We start from the raw sequence: 24969 nt of genomic DNA, 5'->3' as shown, positions 1-24969 counted from the left end.
CATCGTACTTGTATATATGCTAGTACACTACATAAGAATCAACAATTGTTCCTCTTCCAACAGTACATCTTTTCAAAATGAACAAAACTTGGTTCAATATTTTAGTTTAAATAATGTGAATTCAAATTTCACATCTCTTCTGCATATTTTCATTGGCAAAACAGTGTAGATGAAATTCACTGCCTTTTTACACGTTATCGAAGCTCACATTCACATTATGTCAGCTGAATAATACTATTTTTCTTAAACTCACTCAATCACAAACCAAATAATGGACAAAGATTTGTTCATTTTGAAAAGATATACTGTTTTATTATCACGTTCAAACATGGGTGGAGTTCAAATCTCCACGTCCAATTGCGCAGTATAAAAATCAAAACGGTTGGGACAAGAAGTCGCAGTACAAAAATCAAGACGGTTGCGACAAGAAGTCATAAATACTATACATATTTCACAGAGAGATGGTGGGAGAAAAGCGGAGGAGTTAAATCCTTCTTCATCTGACTTTGTCAAACTGTTCACGGAGCCACCTGGAGTCGCGGTAGAAGCGGGGGTCTCCCAGCCGTAACGCTGTGCGCTTGTAGTAGTAGTAGTAAAACACAGCACCTAGTGAAAACATAATTGAAATATTAGAGAATATTGATCAAGAATGCAATGGTTACTGCGGTTCTCCCCACTAACCAATATAAACTAGTTACTTTTGCCTTTGGATTCAAAGGGCAATCCAACCCTTGTAATAAGTTGATTTGAATGAGAGCAGAAAAATAACAGAAACAGAATGGCAAAAGTTTGAAATGAATCGGACCAATAGTTAAGAAGCTATGAATGTTTGAAATAAGAGATCATCAAGTCTATGCGAATCTCAAATTGGTAGTTCGGTCAGTGGATTGTGAAGTAGGACGTGGATAACTCTCCCATTTGCTGTGTCCAAAATTATCACAATTTGTTTTTCTTTTTTTAAGTTGCTTAGAACTCCCCTGGGGCACTTCTCAAAATATATTATAGAAAGCATATTATTATAGGTCCTCTAAAAAGAAAAGACCCTACTGAGCAAAAAAAAAGAAGAAAATTTTAAATTTAGTCATTTTATATGTTGGAACAGATAGGAAAGTAGTCCGGCACTAAATCACATTTACATTACTGCCTCAGCTAATTTGAGGTGCCCATACGTATAGTGATTACAAATTTTTTTAAATGGTAACTTTCTTATATTTAGTCAGATTTACCGGTAATTGAAACTTTCATCAATTTTGCTTCTCTGATCTTTTTGCTTTCTAATACCGTGGTTGTCTATTTGGTTTGGGTTTACCTTTAAGAAAAAAGATGCATCAAATAAAGCTAATCATCATAAACATTTGTCCTCATAAACATCATACTATCCCTAACCTTTGGTTATACAAGATTTATGAAACATTGGGTGTAAAGTTGTAAATTTCGTCAAGTTAGTGTTTGATATCGACTGTCCAGAAAAACCAATCTGTCTTGACAAACAATGAAAGGTAATATGTACAAAGTCAATGCGAACTCTGTCCTGATGTCAATATGAAACATTGCATGTAAACTTCATCAATTAATTGTTTGATATCGACTGTCCAGAAAAACCAATCTGTCTTGACAAACAATGAAAGGTAATGTACAAAGTCAATGCGAACTCTGTCCTGATGTCAATATGAAACATTGCGTGTAAACTTCATCAATTAATTGTTTGATATCGACTGTCCAAAAAAACCAATCTGTCTTGACAAACAATGAAAGGTAATATGTACAAAGTCAATGCGAACTCTGTCCTGATGTCAATATGAAACATTGCGTGTAAACTTCATCAATTAATTGTTTGATATCGACTGTCCAGAAAAACCAATCTGTCTTGACAAACAATGAAAGGTAATATGTACAAAGTCAATGCGAACTGTGCAAAATTTCACTATGTGCATGGTAACCAGAATTTTGAGGGATCTCACTCTTGGACTATTAACCGGTTTTGGCATTTTTTGTTTCTTTAAAAGAATGGCTAAAATCACAACTCCAATTTCGACCAACCAGATGGCTGGCTTTCGTAAGTGAGGTACATAATAAGTAACATTTCATACAAAAATAGCCCAATTTTTTCACCGACATTCAACAATGTTACCGAATCACTTTAATATGGAATGTTTGTGGCGCAGATAATCTTGGAAGACTGAAGAGCGTCATTTAAACCTTAAGGCAACAACTCCTTTTCTAAATTGACTCAATCATCTTACCAACTCTTTGAAAGACGTACAGGGCCTGGTAACCATTGTTCCAGATATAGGCATCCACATTGTTCCATCGTAACGTCTGCAGAAAAAAAGGAGAAAAAAAAAGTTACAATAAATCCTCATTTTTACATCTCAATATAAAAGCCCCACTGTCCTACTTGTAGCTACTTGCTTCCTCTATATAGAAAACTTCCCAATCGGTGCCTGTTGGTCCCCCATGATCCTCTTTTTCTTATGTTAGTTGAGAGCTGAGTTAATGAGATAGCCACCTGTCAGTGACCTCGCTGTGTGGTCTAATCCCTTCTGGCCCAGTACTGTAGTGTTGACGGTCTTTAAAGGGAATGTCCAACTTGATATTGAATGAGTTTCAAATAAATACAACAGGGAAAATACAGAAACGGAGCAGTGAAAATTTGAAAGAAATCCAATATAAAAAAAGGCAGTATTGAAATTAATTTGAAAAAGTAGTAATCGATCAAACTCCAATGGGCAATTCTGTGACATACCTTTTGAGCATCTCTTCCATTTGCTTTGTACATATATTTATTGGAAAAGATCCTTTTGAAACAGGGTATATTAATATTTAGTTTTACAAAACACAAACATAATATCTGTACAAGTACAGAATAAATATCCATTCTCATGGTTTACTGATAAAGGCTTACCGGTAGATATCCTTCATAAGGGATTTATGTTTTAAGTTAGGTACAATAGTTACATTAGGGTTATATGCTTTTAAACATCAATATTTACTTGAATGGAAATTTATTAGGGTTTTGTAGTTCAGAGGAAAGGGGAGAGGTCCTCAAATGGTTCAGGAGAAAGAGGATTACTTATCATGTTGTGCAGTGGCTTGATCTACAAGCCTCTGCACAGTATGCAAGGAGTTATTGCAGCCATTCATCAAAGCTTCTTGCCATGAAAAATCGCAGACTTAAAGGCATGGTTTAACAATGTTAAATCTGAAATGCATGGCCCTCCCTAGCTACGTGTTATCAGTTTTGAGTACCTCATTACACGCTTATGCACAGCCCTACCACAGATACAAGAGAAATTCTTACCATTGTCCAAACATGTAGTCCCACACACAGCATAAAGTATAAAAACAAAATGACGATGGTGAATTTGAACTTGGAGACGAGGTAACCGACGAGCCCGGCTTGAAAGACGTACGTGTTGAAGAACATGAGAAAGATGACGATGGTTGCAAAAATCTGGGAGATATCTTGGATTCTGGATGGGAAAATAAGGAAAAACATTAATGACATTTTACAGTGGAACCTCGTTAAGATGAGGTTCATGGGACCACGGAAACTTCCTTGTTATATCAGGAATCTTGTTATATTAGGGTTAAAGAGAAGGTTGAGTTCTGGGAAAGAGGTACAAAATAATTTGTGAGCGTTATCATTGTTAAATTATGCAAGTGTGAAAGAACATCAGATTAAACATATTCCCTGGAAAGCATGACTCTTCTTTAACGCCACGTGTTTGTGTAGTCCCATGTACATCTTTCTGTGTACAGTGCTTGTAACTTTACCAAGACTTGGCCAAATTTCTTATCATTTTGATGAATCCAGAACCTTGCAATACACACAAATACTTATATGCTAGATGATCAACCTTTTCTGGTTGATTCCGCACCTTTTCTTTCACAATGCAATCGCATGACCAGAACTCAACTTCATCTTTAACACAAACAAAAGAATATAAAGAGCTTGGACCAGCAAAAGCACCTTGTTAAAACTGAAACCTTGTTATATCAGAGGTCTTTATAGTGAGGTTCCGCTGTATTTTCGAATTGAGATATAGCTTGTCACATGTCCGTGTACAGTTGTTTGACACCCCCCCCCTCTGCAATAATTGCTCCATCTCAAATTTCTACACAAACCCAATCTTTTACTATAACCCTGGATAAAACCCAATTCCTAAAGCCTCGGTCACAAATACCGTTACGGGCTGCTACGAACGCCATACGAACAATTTTCAGACAATGGAAATTCGGGAAGACAATGGAAAAACAGGGAGATTCGTACGAAACTATCGTTCGTATGAACCTTTGTGACCGTAGCATTAGACTAACCCTAACCCCAAAATAAAACCCAATTGCAACTCTAACCCCAGAGATGCCAACCTCTTGACACAAAAAAAAACAACAGACTGAGTATCCTTTAAAAAAGAAAATCAGATCAGATTTAATCATACTGGTAGGCATTTCTGTAACCCTATACCTCTGATACTGTTGCTAAACCAAATGTTCGATCACCCTGTATACCTCAGGGCAGAACTAAGGGGATTAGGGGGCATGACCCCCCCCCCCCCCCCCAAAAAAAAAAAAAAAAATCTTATACTAACCCTAACCCTAAAATAAAACCCAATTGCAACTCTAACCCCAGAGATGCCAACCTATTGACATACAAAAAAAAGAGATCGAGTATCCTTAAAAAAAGAAAATCAGATTTTGGAGAGAAAAATCTGATTTTCACGAAAACTTGACACTACCACTGGCCCATCGGCCACGGGTCAGTAAAATTTCAGGAAAATGTTTTACTGGTAAATACGGTCAAGTAAACTGTTTGTTTTTATATCAAAATTTAATGACAAAATTGTAAAGCAAACTTTTTGTTGGGGTTGTGGGGGTTTACTTGTTCACATTTCTATGCGATTCCGTTGTTTTTATGGGTTTATAATTTTTTTTTTTTTTTTTTTTTTTTTTAAAGATGAAAAATCGTATTTTAGGAGGTGATATCATAGTATCGTATTTCACTCTTATTATCGTACTAAATACAATTTAATGATACCGGTAGGCATTTCTCTAACCCTATACCTCTGATACTGTTGCCAAACCAAATGTTGGATCACCCTGTATACCTCGGGCAGAACTAAGGGCATTAGGGGGCATGACCCCCCCCCCCCCCCCAAAAAAAAAAAAAAAAAAAAAAAAAAAATACACCCCCTCTCCTATCTCCCTCAAAAGCATCCATTTAAAGACCGTCAATACTACTGGGCCAGAAGGGATTAGACCACACAGCGAGGTCACTGACAGTTGGCTATCTCATTAACTCAGCTCTCAAACTAACATAAGAAAAAGAGGATCATGGGGGACCAACAGGCACCGATTGAGGAAGTTTTCTATATAGAGGGAGCAAGTAGCTACAAGTAGGACAGTGGGGCTTTAACCCTTGATCTGCAAGAAGCATCATTCTTTGTTAACATAATATTGGATCTGCTACTGGTATTATGTAATGGGATAGAACAATTGCAAGAAACCAAGACAGAGAAAAAAAGGTAACAAACCGTGTCCTTTGTATGAATAATATATAAACCCCTCATCAAGATATTTCTTTACATTTCATTTAATTGCATGTTCTATAGATAACCTTTAGAACATAAACCAGACAATGACCAGGGGGTGTTTCACAAAGATCCTAAGTTGAACTTATCTCTAAGTTGGACTATAAAAATATGGAAAGCCATTAGCATCTATGAAAATATTTTGTAAAAGTTGTTTTAAAAGGCATTAAATGTTGATTCAAATCATTCATAATTTCCTTTATTAAGGAGTTTTCATGTCATAAACGTGGAATTTATAAAAAGTCTAAAATACTTGAATTTCACTTTTGAATATATTTTATTTTAATGCTACAGATGGCTCTCCATAATTGTTAAGTCCAACTTAGAGATAAGTTCAACTTAGGATCTTTGTGAAACACCCCCCTAGGTCAATTATGTTGGAGCCTTGGAGGGTCGGAAGCGTCATGGCATGAAAGACATTAGCACTATACAAGCAGCCACCAATCATTGATATCATTATTATCACTGCAATAAAACAGGGCTTCAAACTAACTTTTTCTTTACAAAGAGGGTCCGGATTGATATTTTTAGGTTCTATATGTTCAAATTTTGCGGGTCCAGTTTTAGTGTCCGCGTGTCCTAGGAGCATGTTCCCGTCGAGTTCTGAACAGGGATTATGACTTACATGAACAGGACCAGCTGGGTGACATTGTCAATTCGAAGAAGGTCACAGAATGCGTTGATGAAGAGGTCTACAAAGAGGAGGAAGTACTGCAGATACAGCACCCCTCGGTACTGCGACACTTGCATCTTGGGGATATCCTGGAAGGCACAAGAAGAAAGACAAGAGAATCATTGTATGCTACATGTAGAGACTAGAGAGTACATTGGAGAGAGATCTTCAGAAAGAAGGGAAGGAGCGCAGCAATTACAGCACCCCTCGGTACTGCGACACTTGCATCTTGGTGATATCCTGGAAGGCGCAAGAATAAGGACAAGAGAGTGTAAGTAATGCTGCAGAGTACTTGTTGTACAATGAAGACAGGTCTTATTCTTATTCCTGGGGAAGAGGAAAGTATTTGGTGATACAGCATCATACTACTAGTCCTAAAACACTTTCATCTTGACGATATGCTGGAAGATGCACCTAGTGGTGGCCTGTACTGTAACTGAAGAAGTAGAAGACACAAGAAAGAAGAAAAAAAAGAGTAATAATAAATTAATAATAATATTAATAATAGCTTTTATATGGTGCTGTCTGTCTAGACAACTCCATTCCGAGGCACACAAGAAAAATAGAAAGAATAGAAGAGTTTGGATAAGTGTCATAGTGCCAAGTAAAGATATTGTTAAAAAAAGATGAGATTTCAGCTTGGATTTAAAGGTAAAGACCAGTATTGGAAACGTCCCCAATTTCAAAAAATGAAATGGAAGCTCTCATTACCAATCATGTGAAAGAATATGTTTTGACTAATACATGATGATAACAAAGTTGCCGGGAAACTGCCTACTAATTCATATATTTGGTAAATTTGTTTCTCTCATGGTCTGTGAGAGATATAGGGTAGTCCCATATACATCTTTCTGTGTATAGTGCTTGTAACTTTACGAAGAATGGGCCAAATTTCTTATCATTTTGATGATTCCACAACCTTGCAGATGCTAGATGCTAGATGATCAACCTTTTCTGATCGATTCCACAACGTTTCTTTTACATTGCAATCGCATGACCATAACTGGTCTTTACCTTTAAAGGTCTCTAAGGAAGTTATGATTCTCAAATTAAATGGTAAATTATTCCAAAGAGAAGGTGCCGCAGCTGAAAAAACCCTTTCACCACAGGCTACTCGCGCCTTGGGGATCTTAAGAAGATGCTGGTGTGATGATCTTAGACTACGAGCTGGTGTATAAGGCATAACAAAGGTTTTGTAAATAGTTTGGTGCCAATCCATTTAGCTTTATAACTCTTTGCATGCCATAGAATGCAGAGTTGCATGAATGGACACACAAGTAAAGACATGAGAATCGATGTATGCTAGAGGGTCTAGTTAACCGACAGTGACAAAATATCTTAAAAGAGAGAATGAAACACTCCCTAAGCAGCACCCCTCAGCATCCCGACACGGCACTAATATCCTTTGGCAAGATATTAACCTGCACTTGCTACTCTCCACCCAGGTGTCAAATGGGTACCCGGTAGGATGCGGCCGTCATTGTTGGTCAAACAGCTTGTGAGCATCAAGTAACGCCTGGCTGGAATGCTCCCCAGGGAGTGGAGATTGTGCACACAGTGTGTGCGGGTAAGCACTGAATCCAATAACCGGGGTAATAGTATATGTAAAGCGCTTAGAGACATTTGTATTAAAGATAAACTAAGTTCTGGTAAATAAAGAAAATGAATTCTCACAGAATCTAACAAAACTTACACTGAATGTTCAAGATTACAAATAAATGTCATGTGCCAAACAATTTTGGAAGAAAATGTATACTGGCTGAGTAATGAGCATAGAAAGATAAGGAAATCAGGGTAGTACTAGCCCCGACACCATGTGTGTTGTCCCATATACATCTTTCTGTGTAAGTGAATGTTACTTTACCAAGACTCTGCCAAATTTATGATGATTTTGATGACTCCAGAACCTTGCATTACACACCATTACTTACATGCTATATGATCAATTTTTCTGATCCAATGCAATCGCATTACCAGAACTCAAGTTTATCTTTAAGCGCTATATAAAAATTAAATATTAGTATCATTATTATTACTACATGTACTCTTGAACCTTGGTGATATCCTGTAAAAACGCACTCCAGCAAAGCATAGAGTCAATGCTAATGCGTATTGACCTTTAGCACTGTTATCACAAGCTGAGAGGCAGCATTTGCACACATTGCACACAATTGCACACTAATACACACAATTAATACAAAGTGGCTAATCAGCAAATTTGACAGTAGACTCACGAATTGAATTTTCGAAGTATTCTCTCTAACATCAGTAAATTGAAAAGATTGTATTTTACTGCTATTTAGGTGTCATCAATTGAAACTTATGTACCAATTTTTTAGTAAACTCAGTTGAGTTTTGTACAGTGGTGTTTTAAATGTTGAGAATCAATAGAGGTTGCATACCGTACCGACAGTGGGGTGCGGCCGCGTGCGTGTGTTAAGTTAGCGACTGTATTGATAAATTGCTTAGATTACAGTAGCTAACTTGACACGCGCGCGCCCGCACCCCACCGTCAGTACTGTATGCAATTTATTGTGCAGCAGTTTGCCGTGAATCCTGTGAGAAAGTGTATATAATAAATCTTTGTTTAAAAGAAAAATACTCAAAAAAAGATTGGAAAATTGACACGAAACAAGTAAGAAACATAACGAGTTTTACTACTATACTAGATCATGACCTTTATTTGAACAATTGATGAAAATTTAGTCGATTTCCAGGTCAAAGTCTGGATAGAATTTTGAACTAGCGCCAAAATTACGTCTTAGAAATAGAATATAACTAATATTAAGTTAATAAGCAAAACAGGAATAGACCTATTCTATAGGCCTAGAGAAAAAAAACCTCGGCCTTACCCATGCCATGCCATGGGCATGGCATAGTCTAGACTAGGCCTAGACCAATAATTACTTTAAACCCTAGGCCCTAGCCTAGGGCTAGGCTACTTAAACTTAGGCCTAGGCCTACTTATTACAACTTTAAAAGTCAAAGTTTAGTTCAGTATTTTAGGAAAACGCATCCCAAACGATCATGACGTCAGACGATTGTGATTGGCAACTGTATGTAATAGATCTCTAGGTCTACGCCCATATTACAGTATTGTATCAATTGCATTCTTTCTACTCAGACAAAGGGCTCCCCATCTCCTTCTTCTTCTTCTTCTTCTTCTTGGTTTCCTCCAGGATTGGAGAACTGCGGAGTGTATCCTTCATGATCATTCATTCTGTTGAATGAATCCAAAATTACTGTACTCAGTCCCACATACCAACAAAATTGTTACCTTTTTTGCAGGGCCATTTTATGGGTTTATTAATACAGATTGCGGTACAAAAATTACGATATAAAACATAAGTAGAACAAACTAATATTTATTACCAATAGTCCGTGACAAAATCAGCTACTATGCATCAATGACAGTCAAAAATTAAGCTTTTGAATGGACGGTTTTGATAGATGGGCGACTCGTTCGCAGGAATTCTGAATATTAAAAATAACGAGTTTTTTCGGCGCTAGAGGGAGACAGACAAAGCGACGCGGGCTTTCCAGAGTGAGAGATAGATTATTTTTTGTACTGTAACAGTTCGCTCCAAATTTGTTCAATTTATATAAACAAATTAAAAAATACCGATGTTGCTGTGTGAAGAAATTAGGAATTGAATTGTCTGTTGATATTCATTCCGGTATTTTGCGGCACCTAAGTAATGCCTTCCTAAGTCAGCTCCATATTTTCCCCATTATTAAATACTCTTTTGAATGTTATCTTTAAATTTGATCTCTCAAATTTGATTTTATCATTTGTATTTATCTTTTTTTTGGTCTTGTTTTGATTCCTTTATTTGCTTGTTTATTACAAAATGAGAACAAAAAAATTTAAACAGGACCCCAACACTACTGAATGGGGCGGGATGCCAGGTCTGCGGAACTATTTTCATGGCCCGTCGCCTCAATAATAATTATAATTATATTAATAATAATAACAATAGTTATTGCTAACAAAAATGATAATTATTATTATCATTATTATTATTGTTTGTTGGAGACAGGTTTAGGTATCAAAGGCCTGGAAATTCGGGGCGGGGAAAGGGCAGTCTAATGAAATATATTGCTGGACCCACTACAATTGGCCAAAAATCAGAAAAAGGGATTTGTTTGGTAGCTGTTGTGTTTTTTTGCAACATTTTGTAAAATTGAACATTTATAATATTCTTGAGGACGCAGTGCAAAAATATTACATCTTATAAAGAGGAAAGAACCCAATCCTGATGGGATTATAAACAAATTCTCATAACGGGAGACTGAAAAATGAAACCTGTGATAACTAAGTAACATAATTATATCATCTTTGAATACGAAAGAGCGTAGTGAGCACGTTTAGGGGGACTCTTGGACACGTTTAATGATCATTATAAGAGGGAAAAGGGGGACACATATCGGAAGGGATACAATACTTATTAGAAAAGAAAAGGAGCACGTGTCAAAGAACAAAGGGTAATTAATTACCAGAGGTATATGGGGCACTTCTCACACCTGAAAAGAGGCACTCACCATTGAGGGATGAACAAATTGAGGCATTGATGAAGATGGGAAATGGACATTTGTCGACGAAAGGGGGCACGCCTCAGATTTTGATATGGGCTTTTATTTATAAGAAGTGATAAGGAGCATGTATGAAAGGGGATATGTCCCTTATTAAAAAGAGAAAGGGGCACATCATTGTTAAAAGGGAAAGATAACGAGGTGAAAAAGGGCACTGACCAAATATGAAAAGAGGCTCTTATGAGAATGAAAAAGGGGCACTTATGATACTGAAGGAAAACGTGCATTTGTTGAAAGAAAAGGGGCATTATTTTATCAAAGGTGAAGGGTTTTTTTATGAGGAGGGGGGGGGGGGGGTGTGTGGCTCTTATCATCATGAAAAAGAGCATTTATTAGATAGGAAAAGTGGCACCCATCAGAGATGAATAGAGCACTTATCAGAAGGGGAAGGGGCACATACTGATATGAAAAGGAGTACCTGAAAAGGGTTATTTACCAGAGATGAAAAGGGGTATTTATAAGAAGGGAAAAGGAGCTCTTTTTAAATGGGGGTTGTGATCATAATGAAAAGGGGCACTTATTAGAAAGGAAAAGGGGCACATGTTAAAATAAAAGGTGCGCTTATTTCAGTTAAAAAGTGATAGGCCTATAAAAAGGGGAAGGGGTACTTCTTTCAAAGTAAAAGGGGTATTGTTACAAAGTAAAAGGGGCACTTGTCAAAGTAAAAGGGGCACCTCTCAGCTTTGAAAAGGGGGATTATCAGAAGTGAATATAGGGGGCACTTATTGAAAGGAGCATTTACTAGAGATTAAAAAAGGCACTTAAGATAATGGCAAATGGACACTTATTGCAAAGGGAAATGGGAAATGGGGATAATTCATTGTGTTGTGTGAATAAGTGAGTGTCATGGGCCCTGTATCATAAAAAGTTGCTATTGATATAAATCAAGTCCTCTAGTCATCGCAAGTTTGCAGTCCTCTATCTCGCATGTACAATAAAATATTGTTTGATGATTGCTATTGACATCAATTATAAAACGGGGCTCTGGTCCAAGGGTGTGCTAAAAAGCCAGGCATGAAGAAGAGGAATGGATATTCGAGGCCCCTTTTCCAATACTCATTTTTAACCAACTGACGGATTGGTGCCCGAAACTGCCCAGTCTCAATTGTTGATGCACTTTTTTTTTTAGTTCGATAATAATTGCCTGAAGTGCTGGTGGTGGTGGTGGTGGTGGTGGTGGTGGGGGGGGGGGGGGGGGGGGGGGGGGGTAGTTGTCCTCTTTATAATTAAACTCCCAACTTTTTCCATCTAATGTATGTACCAACTTTGACTTTTTGAGTGCGGTTCCGGTAGAGGTATTGGTAATTAATCAGAATTTAAGTGACTGGTATCATACGTAAATCGCAGGGAAGTACGATACAACTGGCAACTGCTCTCTTTTTCTTTCTTCTTAGACTTAGAGTTAGAGCAGTGAAAAGTGAAAATGGCCCTCAGTGCATGCACCAAACGTTGCCGAATTATTATGTGCCATAAGTCTTCTGGGATGCATCTTGTTTTCCAGTCTCGCCATCTAATGTTACACGATCGCATACCGCAATAGCGCCCCTCTTTAACCTCAGCTGATCAATCCACAAAATACAGCTTGTAGCATAGAGGGGCCAACGTTCGAGACTAGACTCAACTGCATAATATGCATACACTAGCTCTATGCACGTTGTGTGCATTGCATTGGGATCCATAGCCGCCAGACGAAGACCCCCGCTGGTTGAATGAACGGCCGGTTGTTGTCCTCAAAGCTAAGTATCAACCCCAAGGCTTCGAACCCGAAAATTTGTTGTGATTTGTGACATGCACGTGGGTATGTTGTGGTTATCTTCTTACATATGATCTTTTTAAATGCAAAGGTGAAGGTTTTAGTATGAATTTGGGGTGTTTGTTGCGAAAAATGGAGCGAACACGGAGATATTTTAATGTGTTCATTGGACTGTGTGCAGCTAAATGCAGCTCGGCTGTACAATCGAAGCTAGCTAGCTTACCGCACTTTGACTGTGTGCGTAGGCCGACTGTAGCCCAGTCATTGACGGCTACAGATAGCCTATGCGGCATAGCATAATGATTCGCTCAACTCACTGAGTCAGTGATTGGTTTAGTTGAAATGAATGCCATAACATGAATAGGTCGAACAGTTATCATAGCATGCTATGCTAGGTTCTGCTTCATCATGGTCTTGGTTATTACAATAATATTATGTTCTAGATGTAGATTCTAGGCCTACTAGAATAACTAGAAGTCTAGTTTTACTTTAGAATGGCTGAGCCTAGATCTAGATGATTGATAAATCTACATGTAGACTAGAGTAAAGTACCCGGTAATCGGTCAGCTCCGGTTTTCGGCCAATTGGTTGGATACATGGTAAAATCACTTTAAAATACATCGCATAATAGCATAACACATATCCCACACATACCATACCATGCCAGTGTCACTGAAGAACCACATTTGCAATGAAAAATATATCCTAAAATATCACATTTTAGCGATGTAATCGGCGGTCCCGCTACCCAAATCTGAAAAATCGAGTTTCTTACGCGTGTATGTAAGAAATATGGGTACCATAAAATGAGCTTTATTTCAAGTATTTTTCAGATATAGAGCCCGATTTTGTGCTGGTCGCAAGCTCAAAAGTATCTCATCGCATGTATTAAATCAATGCAGCCGCACACCGCGACGCACACACGATATGTCTGTCTAATTCAGATTCCAACTTCCGATCACCGCTGTGCCTGTATTCGGCCAGGCGAGCACCCGGGAGCTCCGGCGTGGGATACCTGCTCCGCCCGCTTGTGCTATACATCAGCGCAGAAACGCACGGCGCGCGCGAGCGCTTCCTATTGACTTTGTACATGCGGCCGTAAACTGAAACGCTCGGCCGATAACCGGCTCCAAAACAGTGAAAATTGAAATGAATATTGTCATGGCAATTCGTGATTTTTTTTTGGGATTCTTTTTTTGTTTAAATAATAATAATATTTGCTTCATGATTTGAACAAGAAATGATAATAAATAGGAAGTAAAGAGTCCAATAAATAGGATTTTGTCTTAAGTGGCCGAAAACCGGGTACTTTACTCTAGACCTTATTTGTATGACATCACGCATTCGTAGATAAAAAAGGGCGCCCTCCCTCAGCTACGTTACTAACGATCGGCAGAGGCTATTGAACTACACGTATAAGCATACACGTACCACATACTTTCTCCTAGTCCTAGATCAACATTTTGTCGTCAGCATTTTGATTTTGCTTATCTTGCTCGAGTTTACAGTTGGAAAATTGTAAATTTCTGTTGCGTCGTTGGTTGCTCGAATAGGAGCAAGAGGAACAAAGATGTTTCATTCTATTGCATGAATACCCGGCTATTTTGGTAAATCAAGGAGAAAACGCAGCTAAATTATCCACGGAACGACGTGATACGTGACATCAAACGCAAGGGATGGGAACCGTCTAAGTCATCTCATGTACATACTACAGTAGAGAGGTGTTGTGGACTAGTGGATAAGTCACTCGACTGCAGATCACAAGGTACGGGGTTCAAGTCCCGTCGCGGCACTAATGTCCTTTGGCAAGTAAATGGGTACCTGATATGCTTGAGCGCTAGTTACAAATGTACTTTAGCAGCTCGGCTACGACCAGGGTAATATGTGTAAAGCGCCATGAGCGCCTGACAGATACTGGCGCTATATAAATAACCATACTATTGATATTATTATATATGTTCAGCGCAAACACAATGGCAACCTACTGAACATTCTCAGGATTCTGAAAAAGAGTTACATGTACGTCCTCCCTTTTGTCTAATGTACAGAGCTACGTAGGCGTGACGTCACGCATTTCAAGGGTCTGAAAACGCTCTCACGCACGACGCGCGCTAGATTTCGAAAAAACGCTATACCTTATACGTGTGTTATACCCTCGCCCGTGCGGTCGTGAGCCGAGTCATGAAAATTTCACGCATTGCTGATCTTTGAACTTGGTGTCTCTGAATATATAATGTTTTATATTTTTCATATAAAGTTTTAGAAGGCCTACAAACTGAAATTAACATGTAGTTTGAGGTTAATTCCCCTTTAGAGATAACGGCCAGTTATGGTCTTGCGATTGCATTGTGAAAGAAGCTTTGTGGAATCGATCAGAAAAGGTTGATCATCTAGCATATAAATATTGGTGCACGTACTGCAAGGTTCTGGAATCATCAAAATGATAAGAAATTTGGCCCAGTCTTGATAAAGCTACGAGCACTGTACACAGAAAGATGTATATGGGATTACCCCCACATGTGCGTGACACGTGTGTTATATCTATCAGGTCCAAATAGATATAATAATTTACCAAATATATCAATTAATTTGTGTCAAGGAAACTGAACCACGGCTGATGGGAACTTGATATCCTGTTTTTTTTTTTACAAAGACTAAGAGGCTGTTCACACCGCAATGAGATAGCGCGGTCTATCGTAGCACCCCCTTTTTTCTAGCACGCGATAGACCGCGCTCTCTCTGGTGGACCACCCCCAAGAGGTGCTCCAGTGGCACGCCGTTTTGGCACGCAATTTTGGCTCGCCGTTTTGGCTCGCCGTGGCTCGCTGTTGGGCGGACTGAAACGACGTTGAACCTTCCACACTGCAGAGCTATCTCTGCCGGTGTGAACAGCCTCTATGTCATGTACACGTAGACCTGTAGATTATTATTTTTAATGAAATGTTGTAGTGACAGTTCTCTGGGCCCTGTTTCATGAAACTTGTTATCAATAACAAAGCTAAATTTCTATGACAAAGTTGCTCTCAGCCAATCAAATGCCGCAATGTCAGTATCTATCCTAGTTATTTTAACTTGTAGTTGATAACAAGGTTGGTGATACAGGGCCACCTCCCTTTCTCTGTAGATGCAGCACATGTGTCTCTAAATTTTCTCTGTCTCTTCATATTTCATCTCTCCCATTACTCTGTCTGTCTGTCTGTCTTGCACATACTCCACCCTTTTCTCTCCCCTCCCTCTTTTCTTTCTCATCTCTTTCTCTCTCTTTCATTCTCTTATAGATCTGTCTCAGGTTCTATTCTGCCTTTTCTCTATCTGTCTGTCTGTCTTTCACCTCTCATACATGTAATTCTGTTTATCTGTCCTGCGCACTCTCCAGTCTCCACCTCCCTCTCTCACCTCAAGCTCTCTCTCCACTCTCTCTCTCTCTCTTTCAGCTCTTTCTTCACACACACACACTCTCTCTTCTTTCTCTTCTCTCTCTCGTCTCTCTTCACACTCTCTTAACTCTCTTTCTCATTTCACTCTCTCTCTCTCTCTCTCTTTACTCTCTCACACACTCTCTCTCCTTGAGCACTCTCTCCCTCTCTCTCTCTCTCTCTTTTCACACTCTCTCTCTCAACTCTCTCTCTTCTCTCTCTCCTCTCTCTCTCTTCTCTCTCTCTCTCTTCTCTCTCCACCCCCCTCTCTCTCCTCTCTCTTCACACACTCTCTCCCTCTCACACTTTCTCACTCCCTCTCACACTCTCTCTCACACACTCTCACTGTCTCCCCTCTCTTTCTCCCTCTCTCTTTTTTCCCCTCAATATCCCTATAGCTTACCGCCATCTGATATTAGATTAGGAGAGGTTTAGGATTGTTTAATTGAGTTTGGGAGTCTTGGTTCCATCTGTAATTTAGGCATGACCTTGAGCTTCCTCTAGGCATTTGCGTTGAACCATGGAAAATCATCGAAGGAACTTTAGGCCTGCCCTCATCAGCTTGAGATTGCCAAATAGCCCGCCGTTTCTGATTTGGGAAATTATCCAGAAGTTACAAAGCGCGTCATCTGTCTTCAGCTCGAGACTTGACCTCGAAACTTGAAACTCGAGCTCAAGAAATTAGCTTGAGATACATGTATTTTGCTCAGCGTTTCGCACATAGTGCGAGTCTTCGGGCTGGTGAAGATGCACCAGACAAATAGCGGGATATTTTGCAAACTAGCCCAAGATATTTTGGGATGATTATCTCCACCAATCATCCCGCCAATTGCAACCTCCGGATCGCGATCGGGATAGTTTAAATAGCGGGATAGTTGGCAATCTCGAGCTGATGAAGACAGGCCTGGTGTAAAATCAATGACGTTTTGTCTGAGTAGACGAGCTTCTTGTTAGATTATTTCAACATGTTCAACTACGCTGACCTTGTATCTTGAAAATTCTATTCTAGACACAAGATAAGTTCATAAGTATTTATAATGAACTTAAACTGAGGAAACAAATCAGATTTGATTTTTTTTTTCTGATCGAAGAGGTTTTTCCATCGGGAAGACCGCACATGCGCATTACCAACCAAAACACGCCAAAACATCACTGAGCTTTTCAGTCGTTGATGTTTCCGCACAAGTGTAAACGGGAGCGCAAAACATCGCCATTTTTTTTAATGAGGTATTTGACAGTATAAATGCGCCTAGAGTTAGGTTTTCCTTAAAGCTTTAGGAATTGTGAACCCAGCCTGTTGTTGTTGTTGTTGGTTTTCATGGCATTTTCCATCGTCACGTTCCAGTGAAGCCTTTAAACTGACCTGCTCAAGGAGTCAATGGAGACATAAAAGTGGTCTTTATAGGCAAGTCCTGCCAGGTAGCCTTTAAGTATATGTTTCAATGAGAAACCACTTTCAAGGGGAGTTAAAAAAAAGTGGCCTTTAGAGACGGGTAGTCTTTGTATACAGGTGGTCGCTAAAGCAGGTTTGACTGTACATTTCATTGAAGAAAATACATGAATGTAGTTTTGTTTGTCTTTGTTAAACCATGGAGGTACTACAAAATGTTGGAATGAATAATAAACAAACAAGAAACCAAGAAAGAAAGACAAATTACATCCTGAGTCTGTGGTAGGAGGCTAGCTTGCAATACACAGCCTTGATTTTACCCATAGTTCAACTGGAGTTCAAGGTTATCCTCTTTGCTTTTCCCTCTCTCTCTCTCTCTCTCTCTCTCTCTCTCTTTCTCCCTCTTTCTCCCTTTCTTTCACTATCTCTCTCTCTCTCTCTCTGTCTACCTTTTTTGTTCCCTCTCTCTGTCTGTCTGGTGTTTATCATTATGTGTCTGGATATGTAGGCCAACTGCTTTTGAAAATGTTTCCCCTAATATATATACATGTACATTATGTCCGTCTAAAGTTCATGTTCACCCATAAATGTGTTGAAATCTGCACATTTTTTAGTATATTCTATTCATTCATGTGTCTGTCTGGCTTTTACATGTCTGTACTGTATGTATCCGTCGATAGTGTCTCTAGATCTTTGGGGGTGAACGAATAGGAGCATGGACCTGAGCAATATTTTGGGAAAAAACATTTTGACATGATAAGCAAGAATGCTTGAGTCAATAGCCCCCCCCCCCCCACCCCAAGATGCAGACTCTATTCATCTTTAAATGTTTTCACAAACAAGACATGAAAAGGTTTACATTCATGCCTCATGCAGCACTCCAAAAAATTGCCAAAATATTGAAAAACAGGGCTCGAATTACCCACCGGCAATCGGCAATTTGCCGCCATGCCCCTCTCACTGGCCGGAATGCCCTTTTCAAAATCAAAGCGTTTACGGCCACAATATTTTAATCCACAAAAGTTTTGCCGACATTATAGTCATCGTAAGCCAACCCGACTTGTAATGTTCAAAAAGGTTTTGTTGCCCCTACGGAGCTCTAAAAACAATGATACTCGGCAAGGTTTTGTTGCCCCTCCGGAGCTTTAAAAACAATAATATTCGGCAAGGTTTTGTTGCCCCTCCGGAGCTCTAAAAACAATAATTACCGGAAGGTTTTGTTGCCCCTACGGAGCTCTAAAAACAATGATACTCGGCAAGGTTTTGTTGCCCCTCCGGAGCTTTAAAGACAATAATAGTCAGCAAGGTTTTGTTGCCCCTCCGGAGCTCTAAAAACAATAATAGTCGGCAAGGTTTTGTTGCCCCTCCGGAGCTCTAAAAACAATAATAGTCGGCAAGAGTTTGTTGCCCCTCCGGAGCTTTAAAAACAATAATAGTCGGCAAGGTTTTGTTGCCTTTCCGGAGCTCTAAAAACGATGATAGTTGGCAAGGTTTTATTGCCCCTCCGGAGCTCTAAAAACAATAATAGTCGGCAAGGTTTTGTTGCCCCTCCGGAGCTCTAAAAACAATGATAGTCGGCAAGGTTTTGTTGCCCCTTCGGAGCTCTAAAAACAATTATAGTCGGCAAGGTTTTGTTGCCCGTCCGGAGCTCTAAAAACAATAATAGTCGGCAAAGTTTTGTTGCCCCTCCGGAGCTCTAAAAACAATGATAGTCGGCAAGGTTTTGTTGCCCCTCCGGAGCTCTAAAAATAATGATAGTCGGCAAGGTTTTGTTGCCCCTCCGGAGCTCTAAAAATAATGATAGTCGACAAGGTTTTTTGCCCCTCCGGAGCTCTAAAAACAATAATAGTCGACAAGGTTTTTTGCCTCTCCGGAGCTCTAAAAACAATGATAGTCGGCAAGGTTTTGTTGCCCCTCCGGAGCTCTAAAAACAATGATAGTCGGCAAGGTTTTGTTGCCCCTCCGCTCTAAAAACAATGATAGTCGGCAAGGTCTTGTTGCCCCTCCGGAGCTCTAAAAACAATGATAGTCGGCAAGGTTTTGTTGCCCCTCCGGAGCTCTAAAAACAATAATAGTCGGCAAGGTTTTGCCCCTCCGGAGCTCTAAAAACAATAATTACCGTAAGACTTTGTTGCCCCTACGGAGCTCTAAAAACAATAATAGTCAGCAAGGTTTTGCCTCTCCGGAGCTCTAAAAACTATGATAGTCGGCAAGGTTTTGTTGCCCCTCCGGAGCTCTAAAAACAATAATAGTCGGCAAGGTTTTGTTGCCCCTCCGGAGCTCTAAAAACAATAATTACCGGAAGGTTTTGTTGCCCCTCCGGAGCTGGAAAAACAATAATAGTCGGCAAGGTTTTGTTGCCCCTCCGGAGCTCTAAAATCAATAATTACCGGAAGGTTTTGTTGCCCCTACGGAGCTCTAAAAACAATAATAGTCGGCAAGGCTTTGTTGCCCCTCCGGAGCTCTAAAAACAATAATTACCGGAAGGTTTTGTTGCCCCTCCGGAGCTCTAAAAACAATGATAATCGGCAAGACTTTGTTGCCCCTACGGAGATCTAAAAACAATAATTATTGGCGAGACTTAATTGCCACTATGGAACTCCTAAATTAATTGGCGGGACTTAATTGCCGATACGGAGATATGAAAGAATGTCTTCATCCAAATGACTGAAACGTTTGGCACAAAAACCGTAATGACTCAGGCTTAGTTTGTCAATCCATCCTTTTTATTTGGACCAATCAATATCGGGAAGTTTTGTTTAACCCATCGTTGGTTCAACATCTTCACTTCGCGTTGTTACCTTTTTTGGTGCGTTTTCACAGTTTTTAATCAGTTAAAAACTTGGATATTTCTCGGGAGGAGGGTCTGGAATTAAATCAGAAAAGGATTAAGACTCTTCTTTCCCATACGTTTTAATTAAAACGTCATAGCTTCCGCCCATCGCGCGGGAGGGGTGTGAATTGAGTTCAGAAAAGGATTAATACCGGTAGTCGAGATCGAGACGAATCGTCTTCTTTCCCTAATAATTTATTAAAAACGTCTAAGCTTCCGCGCTTCCCTTGGAATTCAGAAAAGGATAAAGAGTCAAGAACGGTACAACGAATCGTCTTCTTTCTCTAATAATTCAATGAAACGTCAAAGGGGGAAACTCCCCACTCCCTCCAGCTCCCCCCCCCCCCATTTTTTTTTTGAAAAGCATTTTAAAGAGAAATAGAAAGAAAGAGAGCAAGAAGGAAAAAATAGTGAACTACCAGTTTCTCAATAAAATAAGGTACCAAAAATTGCTCATCTGACCGTAATTAAACGCCTAAAACCCCTGAGCTTCTGTGGGCTCTGCCCCCGGGACCCAACCAAGGGCCCTTTGGCAGGCCCCTTGATACTCATCTGACTGTAATTTAGTGCCTAAAACCCTTGATCTTCTGGGGGCTCCGCCTGCTGGACCTCACGCCAATCAGTGTCCTGCCAGTGTCACAAATAAAGTATAAAAATATGTTCATATGACCGTAATCAAATGCTTAAACCCCTGAGCTTCCGGGGGCTCTGCCCCCTGGACCCCACTGGATGCTAATCTGACGGTAATGTAATGCTTTAAACCCATGGGCTTCTCGGGGCTCCGCCCGCTGGACCTCACGCCAATCAGTATCCTGCCAGTGTCACAAATAAGGTATAAAAATATGTTCATCTGCCGGAATCAAATGCCTGAAACCCCTGAAATTCAGGGGTTTCCGCACCCTTGACTCCACCAGGGGCCCTGAGGCGGGCCCCTGAATGCTTATCTGACCGTAATTTGCCTTTAACCCATAAGTTTCCGGGGGCGGACAAGGTATCAAAAGATGTTCATCTGACCGCAGGCACGTAGCCGGGGGGCAGTGGGGGCGCCCCCCCAAAAAAAAGCCAAAAAAAGAGAGGAGAGAAAAGGAAGAGGACGTATGAAGAAAAAGGAGCAGACAATTTTTTTTTTTGAAATTCAGACAAGGATTAAGAGTCGAGAACGGTACAACGAATCGTCTTCTTTCTCTAATGATTTAATGAAACGTAAAAGCTTCTGCTTCGCGCGCGCGCGGATTGGGGCGGGGGGAATTGAATTCAGACGAGAATTAAGAGTTGAGAACGGTAGGCTACAACGAATCGTCTTCTTTCTCTAATGATTTAATGTATTGTAAAAGCTTCCGCGCTTCGCGCGCGCGGCGGATGGGTGGGGGGAACTGAATTCAGACAAGGATTAAGGGCGAGAACGGGACAACAAGTCGTCTTCTTTCTCTAATGATTTAATGAAACGTAAAAGCTTCCGCGCTATGCGCGGGAGGGGGAAAATTGTATTCAGCCGAGGATCATTTTCGAGAACGGTACAACGAATCGTCTTGTTTCACTAATGATTTAATGAAACGTACAAGCTTCCGACCTTTGCGAGGGAGGGGGGGGGGTATGAATTTAGACGAGGATTAAGAGTAAAAAAAGGTACAACGAATCCTCTTCTTTCTCTAATGATTTAATGAAACGTAAAAGCTTCCGCGCTTTGCGCGGAAGGAGGGAATCTGTATTCAAACGAGCAGGCACGTACGCAGGGGGGGGGGGGGGGGGGGGGGGGGGGGTTTGGGGCGTTGAACCCCCCCCCTCCCCCTTTTTTGGTGATGTTTTTTAATTTTTTTAAAAATGAAACACACACACACACAAAATTATGCCAATGGCTGATCTAAAAAAGGTGACCTCACCCTCCCCCCCCCCCCCACCCCAACGGGAACAAAATGTCATATTTTCAAATTCCGAGACCAAAAAACAAAAAAAAGTGTCCTCTTACCCCCCCCCCCCCCCCCCCCCCCCCCCCCCCCGCTTATTCAGCGCCTGGCTGAGTCGTTGCGATTTGTGGGCCCCCCCTAAGAAATCCTGGATCCACCCCTGGGTGCACATATCCCCCCCACCTTGAAAACAACGGCGTGAGGTGATTTTACGCGCACTTTCCACGTTGGCCATAGTGCCCCTTAGGATAGATTTGTGCCCCTTTAAGTGGATTTGTACCCTCTCAAAAAAGTGGCCTTGACCCAAATTTGATGTAATTCAAGGCCTGGAAAAATTGTTGTCATATTCACTATTCATCTCGATGTTCCCATACAACCTGTGTACAGAAGTTTTGAATCCAGAGTGCTTGTTTTGTGTGGTGGGTGTGTATGTATTTGTGTGTGTGTGCCTCTGTTTGTATTACACTATTGGAGGAATAAAAAAAAAATTAATTCAAAAAAAAAATTGTGTGTATGTGTGTGTGTGAGTGAGAGCTATTCTTTTGTCTCATCTCACTCCCTCTGTAGGTTTCTTCTTTTCCCATCCTTTCCAAATCCAGGATGTACCGTACAGTAATCTGTTTTACAGCCGAGCGGGAGGCAATTTATACCTCATGCAGCATCAATGAATTCTGATGAATTCTTTACGATACTCTCAACATCAATTTCTGCAGACGATGACAAAGCCGCGCTTTCTCCATTTGTACCGAAGAGAGCGGTAATGCGGCGTGAAATAGAAACGGCAGAGAGAGAGAGGGATGCATGAACATGTTCAGTGTATGGAATTAAAAACGAGGATAGTTCAATGGTGTTTGATGATAATATGAACACTTGTAAATATGTGACCGTGCATATTAATATTAATAATAATAATAATACTAATAGTAATAATAGATATGAAAGTAATAAATAATGAAGATTAAATAATAATACAATTTTAAATTTATAAAGCATTTATATTGTTTCTAAGGACTTTACATGATGAGCAGGTGACAGTATGCAAGCTAGTGCAATACTTTCTCAAGTCATTTAAGTTTACGCAATCTACTGTCTATATTTAAATGCTATTCATGGGGCATGAATTACAGTGGCCTGCTTATACTCTTTGCACACTGGTTTTGCTTAACCCCGTACTTTGCTTAGCCCTGTACTATCCTTAACCCCGGACCATTTTTTTTGGCTTTTCACACACGCTGTTTTTAGTCCCGTACTAGCGCCTATTCCGGAATAAGAAAATTCACGCTGTTCTCACTGCAATTCGTTAACCCCGGATATCGTGAATGTTATGATTGGACATACTTCGCATCTGGCCAGCTGCGATACGCTCCATTGCGTAGTACCAGACCATTTTTCGTTTCTGTTCTCATTCATTTGCTTAGCACCGCAATTGCGGGGTTAGCAGGAGTTAGCACCACAATTGCGGAGTTAGCCCTGCTATTTTGCAGGGTTAGTTAACCCCGTACTATAGGTGGGGTTAGCCAACTTTAGCCCAATTTGGTAAAAGCCAGTCTGAACAGAAAGTGGAATAGGCTTAACCCCGTACTATGGGTGGGGCTAAGACCCCCCCCCCCCTAACCCCACCTATAGTACGGGTTAAGCAAAATATTGCCAGTGTGAAAACAGCATTGGAGAGCTAAATGTTTTTCATGTTCAAGGTCACGAAATGTGATCACATGATCGTGGCTTCAGTTTTGGCGGCTGATGCGGTCTGGGTATCTAACACAGAATTGGATGACCTTGCATCAATCTGAATTCAAATTTTGTGTTATGTATTCTGTGGTAGAAGCTTGACCATGAGATGGCACTTTGCAATGAACAGTACACTAGGGCAACAAGTTCATCAGTTCAGCATCGCTAAATGCGTTTTATGTATAATGTAATTGTTTGAATCACATGATTGTGGCTTCAGTTTTGGCACCTTGAGTGGGATTGGTATTTTCTTTCCCATATGCCCTGTTAAAATTGATTTATCTTTATTTTGTTTTCAAATATAGTATTAGGCCAAATAAAAAAAAAACATGTTTAGCATCCTGTTTTTTCGAAAAATAGGAAGGAGGAGGAGGCGCTTTTTTTTCTTTCAAAATGGCCGCTCGAAATGGCCGCTCGGTCCATTTTCCCTGACATTTGGGCTATTTTTCAAGATGGTGGTCAACATTTTTTTTAATCAGAAATAGATCCATTTTATCAGTGTTTTTCTTGTTTTTTTTTCTTTAAAAAAAAAAAAATCCAAAAAAAAATCCAAAAAAATCCAAAAAAAAAATCAAAAAAAGAAAAAGAAAAAAGTAGGAGGCGGCCCCAAAAAAGGAAGCGGGCGGGGACGCTAAACATGTATATTTTTTTAATGGCATTAGAACTTGGTTTGTGATTGAATTTCTGTTCTGATTAGGTTTAGGTCCAGTGTTGGGAGTCGAAGATTCTTTGAGAGTTTGAGCTTATAACCATTGACCAATTTTGGTTTATAAAGAATACAGTTATCTCGCACCAATCGCAAGTTCAAGTCTGTGTAACTACAATGTACATTGTCAATGACTTTGCCACATTATCCGTTGAACACACAAACTGCACATACATGTTCTCTATGAGATGCATATTATGTACAGCGTATATTCAAGGTCATTTACTGTGATCAACCGAGTGCGGCTTGAAAATGATTTGATGAGCATGGCTTCCAATTTTGGCATTGGAGGCGGGATGGGTATCGTATTATAACGAGAAGTACAGAGAAGTACTCACTTGTGAATCCACATTTAGGCAATATATGCTGCATGTGAGTATAT

The 24969-nt window shown here is 40.0% G+C and overlaps 1 protein-coding gene across 1 annotated transcript; it reads right to left on the bottom strand.

The window, feature by feature from the left end:
• Positions 1-243: 243 nt before the first annotated feature.
• On the bottom strand, positions 244-9753 carry LOC754366 (transmembrane protein 138). The gene is made up of 5 exons (XM_001185328.4): positions 9637-9753; positions 6217-6353; positions 3302-3473; positions 2244-2319; positions 244-606 (listed from the first exon to the last, which is right to left on the bottom strand). The coding sequence occupies exons 2-5, from the start codon at positions 6339-6341 to the stop codon at positions 497-499; spliced, it is 483 nt and encodes a 160-aa protein (XP_001185328.2). The 5' UTR covers positions 6342-6353; positions 9637-9753; the 3' UTR covers positions 244-496.
• Positions 9754-24969: the final 15216 nt, after the last annotated feature.

This window comes from Strongylocentrotus purpuratus, unplaced genomic scaffold (genome assembly GCF_000002235.5).
Source record: "Strongylocentrotus purpuratus isolate Spur 01 unplaced genomic scaffold, Spur_5.0 spur5_scaffold_17, whole genome shotgun sequence".
NCBI lineage: Eukaryota > Metazoa > Echinodermata > Echinoidea > Camarodonta > Strongylocentrotidae > Strongylocentrotus > Strongylocentrotus purpuratus.
The sequence above is the reverse complement of the archived record's forward strand: the minus strand, read 5'-3'. Positions and strand labels throughout refer to the sequence as shown.